Source organism: Atta cephalotes (assembly GCF_000143395.1).
Source record: "Atta cephalotes unplaced genomic scaffold scaffold00032, whole genome shotgun sequence".
NCBI lineage: Eukaryota > Metazoa > Arthropoda > Insecta > Hymenoptera > Formicidae > Atta > Atta cephalotes.
Genome location: NW_012130096.1, coordinates 107501 through 113566, shown reverse-complemented (window position 1 = coordinate 113566; position 6066 = coordinate 107501). Strand labels below are relative to the sequence as shown.

The following is a 6066-nucleotide window of genomic DNA, read 5'->3' as shown; positions in this document are numbered from 1 at the left end:
GGTCCGGTCGGTTCGGTTAGTTACGTACGTAACGTAACGAACACGTACGACGACGACGACGAGTACGACGAACGGTAACGGTACGTCGTACCTACCTCCTCCTCCTCCTCTCTCTCTCTCTCTCTCTCTCTCTCTCTCTCTCTCTCTCTCTCTCTGTTTCTTCCGCCCTTTTCCTCTTTTTTTTCTCTTCACGCCAGATTATGTAAGCGGGATGAATGTTCCGAGGATCCGTCCACAATCGTGAAGCTAAATATTTAGCGAGAAAAAAATATTTGGAATATTTAATGCAATCAAATCGCATAAATTAATTATCTACATATATTAATTATCTACACATAAAAAATTGAAAGAGGAACTTATCGATGATCACCATGATGTTAATTGGATCAATATAACGAACGCGACAACGAACTCGAAACGCGAAGTACGCTTATCAATGTTTTATTATAAAGTTGCAGTCATTGCACATTATACAATTTTTACGCATTAATTTCGTGTATTTTTTTTACACGAAAGTTACACACTCATTAACGCTATATAGAAATATTACAAACAGGTACAAAAACTACGCTACTTTAATTTAACTGCTATCTTATAGTACCACTTTCGCTCGTTTTCTCTTTCTCTTTCAATCACAACCACCTATTTGTTTATCTAAATGCCTTGTAAGCGTTAGAGCTCGGTCTTGCTCGTGTGGAATGAAATTACGTTCGAACGCAGCGAACGATATACATATAAATACAATGTACAATTACGCCATATTCGAATGAAACTTCGACGATGAAATTCTTAAAATGTGTGGTGTACGATAATCCAATTCAAATTTATCAAACATTTTTTTACATTAAAAATATTATAAAAGAAAAAGAATTTATCATTGAAACCTCATCCATGTTCATATAAAGATAAAACTTAACGATAAAATTTTTTTATTTACATCAAATTCATCTATTTGAACTTATTGAAAACTTTTAACATCGGAAAGAAAAAGAATTTATCATTGAAACTTTATTCACATTTTTATAAAGATGAAACAATTAAATTTTTGAAAATTACGACAAATACGTCTATTTGAATTTATCGGAATATTTTTAACATCAGAAGGAAAAAATTTATTGTTGAAATTTCATCCATATTTTAATAAAAATGAAAATCACAATTAAATTTTTTAAATCGATGAATTTTAATCGATGAATTATGATAAATTCATTTATTTGATCTTATCAAGAATTTTTAATATTAAGAAAAAGTATTTATTATTGATTTATCTTTATAAACATAAAACTCAACAATGAAATTTTTGATATCAAAAAGAAGAATCGTCGTTGAAACTTCATGTTGTAATAGGAGATAAAATTTTCAGAATCTACGATAGATTCGTCTATTAAAAATTTATTGAAAATTTTTGAAATCTAAAAATATATGAATGGAAAACAAAATGTCATCGAAATTTCATCCATATTCTATAAGCATTCAAACATTCCCTTATGTAATTTGGAATCCTAAAATTGTTAACGTAAAAAATTGATACCAATTAAAATTAAAATAAATTAGGGATTTCCTATTAATTAGCAATATCAGTCAATATATATAATACACAAAAAAAATCATCACGAGCTAAATACGATTTCATAAAAAAAAAAAAAAAGATTCTCAAAAAACTTTACATAATAATCACGCATAAAGGAGTAGCACTGAATGAGTTACAGTCCTCGAAAGATCGGTATGAGATCGCGTGTCTTATCCTTACATAATCTACATGTTAATCTGCTACGTTCTTATTTTATCTTTGACCATTCTTGGCAGTGACGATTCGTGAGCTTCGTGTTAATTTAGTTCCTATCGCGGACGGTACGTGGAAGCTGGCGCGTATTATTTGTGTTCTGTATTTTTCAAGAGTTGCAAATAAAAAGATCGAGAGATTAATGGATCATTAAAAAAAGTTTATTATAAAATTGTTGTGGCGCCGTTAGACATGTTAGGCGAGCGCTAATTTAGTGATATACAATAGTCGTCCCCGGGCAGCACCTTCTATCGGATTTAATCGGTTCAGAATTTTTGTTGCTTGTTATGGCTATTTTCTTGTAAATATGCGAACATGCGTAGAATAATTAAATAACCATTTGGAAAAACTTTTCTATGCGCATGTCTACAGGATGGTCCCACATTATGGTTCTAAAAAAAAATAGCCTTTGTACATTGTATATGTACAGATTTGTACACTTAAAAATTACAGTTATGTACAAGCGCATTGTATAAAAAAGGTACATCGTCGTATAAAACACAAGTATTTACAAAATCTCAGACTGTAAAAAAAGTTACAGGACACAATTATTTACAATAGTCTAGCAATAAAAAAGGAGGTGTGTACTTGGCCGCGTGTATATATTTAAATAGGAGATCATATAAATGTTCCAGGGATTTAATCCGCCTCGAGAAGCGATTCGGCATTCGGAGGAGCGGTGCCTCCGGGCCGTAACGCCACGAGGTGCGCTTTTTTCCGGGGCGACGCCGCGTCCTGTCGTTGGACAGGTTGACAAATAAAATCGTTGCCCGTCAACATTTTCTGGCGCTTCGAGCACGAGACGAATTCGTACACCAATGGCTGCTCTTGCCTAGAAAAGTTGTTTAGTCGCGTGTCGAGTAACTCGGTGGCATTCATGAGATCAAGATCTTCGTAAAGCTGCTCCACAACGATATCGTCGTCGACGATGTCGATTTGCTTGGTTTCATCATACGTAACGTTTTCGTCGTCGTTGATGGTCTCGTCTACCACGGATCCACCAGTCTCGGAATCCGCATAGCTCTCTGCGTCATCGTATGCCTCATCGTGTCTGTCTCCCTCGTACTTCATTTCACCCCGCTCGAGGAACTCCAACTGTTCTGGATTCACCATGGCTCGCTTGATCGCACTCGGATCCTTTCTCGACCATTTCCGCACTTCCTCGTCCATCTTGGCCACTTTCGATGGATGGATGGCCCAGAGACAACCCTTTCGCTGACTACCATTGCCGGGTGGTTTCTCGATCTTCTCGAAACATTTATTCAGCGACAAATTGTGCCTCACGGAGTTCTTCCAACCAGTTGGCGCAGTCGTGAAGTAGGGGAAGTGCCGGCTACATAAACGAAACGGGAAAATGGGAAATGAAATTTGCACGAATCGAAATTTTCATTAACAAAAAAAAAAGAAATCGTATATTAGGTGTCAGAGAATGACTTGGTAATTGACACTTGAATTTATTGATAATTAAATTTATATAAAATTGATGGATCGATCGAATTTAATTTGATCAGGATTCTAATATAATAATATTCGGATAAAATTTTAGCGAATTTCATTTTCTCGAGAAATATTGCTTTTTTTCGTTATTTTGAAAAATGAGACAATCTGTAAATTAACCATATTTTAACGTTATTTGAGATGAAAAAATTCAACCGAAACACGACTGCATGGAACGACAGTTATTTTACAAGCATGGCCGATTTTACAAGCATGGAGTTGCAACGACAAGAAATGAAGGCAGGTGGTAAACGAAGAGAGCGAAGCCTGCCGTCAATTTCTAGGGGGGACTGTACCCCGGCGTGCCCCTGGTTATTCCAAAGGCCCCATACAAAATGGCAGCTTCTCGCTTAGCTCCCTTTCTGACCCGAGAATAAAGAGGGAAAAGACAATACTTTTGCCCCTCGTAAGCGTAGAGTAGGGGACCTCGCCAGTCCCTTTATCCTTCCGGCCAAATGGCCGAAAATAAGCAAACGGACGACACGTTATTCATCACGTAAAAAGTTCCTTGTCGTTCATCCCGAAAACATTATTTGTTACGACTCACGTTCATTGCGAACTATAATGAATAATATATTAACAAACAAATTCAGAGTAAATATTTCAGTTTCAATTTTCAAAAGCGCGAGAAAAAAAATTCGAAAAAAAAAAATGTATTAAAAAAGATATTTCAAAAATTTGATCGAAATTATTTTATTCAAAACAAAACAAATGAGTTCCTTTCCAATATTTTTAATAAAGTCATAATTAGATCTTATAAAATTAGTTATTTGCAGCAATACAAATTTTCAAGCAATAGGTAAAATAATTAACTTGGGACACACATTTGAAAAATGGCATAAATTAAAACAAAATTTTTGTCTCTTGAAATTTTTGTCTAAAAATTATTTAAATATTAATTAAATATTTAATTATCTAACAATTTATACAAGTGATTAAATATCTAATGTATTTTTCTGTATTAATAAATTTAAGAGCACTCACCACATAAAATTGTAGATTTCTGAAACTGGCAACGATCCTGTTCGGCTGTTCTTCAGTGCCATCGCGATGAGACATGAATACGAGTACGCGGGTTTCGGATAAGAGTTGTCACGGTTCCCTAACATTAACTCCTTCTCACGTTTTGCCGCCTGTATCATGACGGTCGTCGTCGCACCTGTACTGACGTCATGCACATTATTGTTGTAGGACATATGTTTGCGAATCTGTTGCAATGCCTGGGCACTTGGATTAGTTTGCAACATCTTAATGTCCTTGGCTGTGCTTGATATGGTGCTTATTTTAGGATGCAACCTCGTCAGTTGTATCGTCGGCGAGGAGATGGCCACGTTAGCACCAGTTAATGTCCTGGCGCCGACATTGCCCGATGACGATGATATCGGCACCTCCACATTCAAGGGTGTGTGCGACTTTTGAGTCATGTTCTGCTCCTCATCATCCGTCTCCTCATCTTCCTCTACCTCTTCCTCTTCCGTTTCTTCTTCCTCCGTCTCGTACTCCGTCTCATTATGCTCGTTATCCTCAACTTCGATCTCTTCTTCCTCCTCGCTTTCATTCTCTTCATCGTTTTCGGTTCGTTCGACCTCACTTTCGTTCTCCGTCTCATCTCCCTCGTTTTCAATAACGTTCTCCTCCACGCTCGCTGTTTCCAACATCGCTGTGTCGCTATTTGTCGCGGGACTGCGGATAGGCATGTTACACGGCAGTATCAAATTCGGATCCAACGTCAAAGCCAGTTCGCTGTCACTGTCCAGATTCAATTCTTCCAGGTTGCTATCAAACACAGACATAATGTTAGAGTAAGAGCACACGATAGACAAAGGGTACATTTCGTTCATTCAATGACACAACATCAGTCTATCTTTCTTGACATTCAATAGTACCAAGATGAAATGATATTCGTTGCTGAAGTCATTCAATGTGTTGGTCGATTACTATGTCGTTTATGGAAAGTTGGCATGTATGTAATCGCGCACATGGTACATGATAAAATTGTTATTGCTTTCCATAAATGATATACAATCATTTGTATATGATAATAATCATATTATGTCATAATCGATATTTTGTTTATCATGCACTCTTTAAACTTTTTATAAAATTAATTAAAATTGAATGAGATTTTCTTAATTCAATTTCCAAGTTTCAGTAAAATATTTCGAAATCCTGAATTAACATTCTCCTCTCTTTTTTAACTTTAAGCAACGTTTACTGGCACTAGTAATAACTCTGTTTCATGGTTATTATAAATAGAAAATTCGAAGGGTTCGTTTTACCTGTTCGAACTGCGGCTTTTGTCATTCATAGCAAGCGGATCTTCATCGGGTTCCGTCAAGACGTCATCGAAATCGAAGCCAAGGCCTGGACCAAACCAGCCAATTTGGCTCGTATTATCGCAACGCCGAATACCCATATGTAACATCTCTGGACGACCCTGGAAGGCGTCCGAGATGCTGTCACTAAACAGACAGTCCCATGGATCCCCAGACAATCCCTGCTCCATCCCGACGGTACTGTACGCATTTACGGTATCCAATTCCATTCACTCGACTGCAAGAAGATGAATAATAGCATCTTTAGAAGAGTGTTCTTAGAAACTTGCCAAATAATGTATAACTAAATTGCAACTCATTGCGAATTATTCGCCCGGAGTTTCATTTTCGTAAAAGCGACATAAACGAAACTCCATATGAAATTTGTCTATCGTGAAAGCGAAATTGTACTTTTATAGCTCCATAAAGAGTCTAACTATATTACATATATATATATATATATATATATAT

General features: G+C 36.3%; 1 protein-coding gene across 1 annotated transcript; it reads right to left on the bottom strand.

The window, feature by feature from the left end:
- Nucleotides 1-2422: 2422 nt before the first annotated feature.
- On the bottom strand, nucleotides 2423-5825 carry LOC105621044. The gene is made up of 3 exons (XM_012202518.1): nucleotides 5560-5825; nucleotides 4265-5056; nucleotides 2423-3116 (listed from the first exon to the last, which is right to left on the bottom strand). Exons 1-3 carry the CDS (start codon nucleotides 5823-5825, stop codon nucleotides 2423-2425), a joined length of 1752 nt encoding a protein of 583 aa, XP_012057908.1.
- Between the last annotated feature and the right edge of the window lie 241 nt (nucleotides 5826-6066).

What these genes read in the sequence shown, in the direction of transcription:
- LOC105621044 (XM_012202518.1), bottom strand. Translation starts at nt 5,825, where the DNA reads ATGGAATTGGATACCGTAAATGCGTACAGTACCGTCGGGATGGAGCAG. An exon ending in AAAAGCCGCAGTTCGAACAG is followed by an intron (nt 5,057 to 5,559) that starts GTAAAACGAACC and finishes TGTGTTTGATAG; the next exon opens with CAACCTGGAAGAATTGAATC. An exon ending in GAAATCTACAATTTTATGTG is followed by an intron (nt 3,117 to 4,264) that starts GTGAGTGCTCTT and finishes TCGTTTATGTAG; the next exon opens with CCGGCACTTCCCCTACTTCA.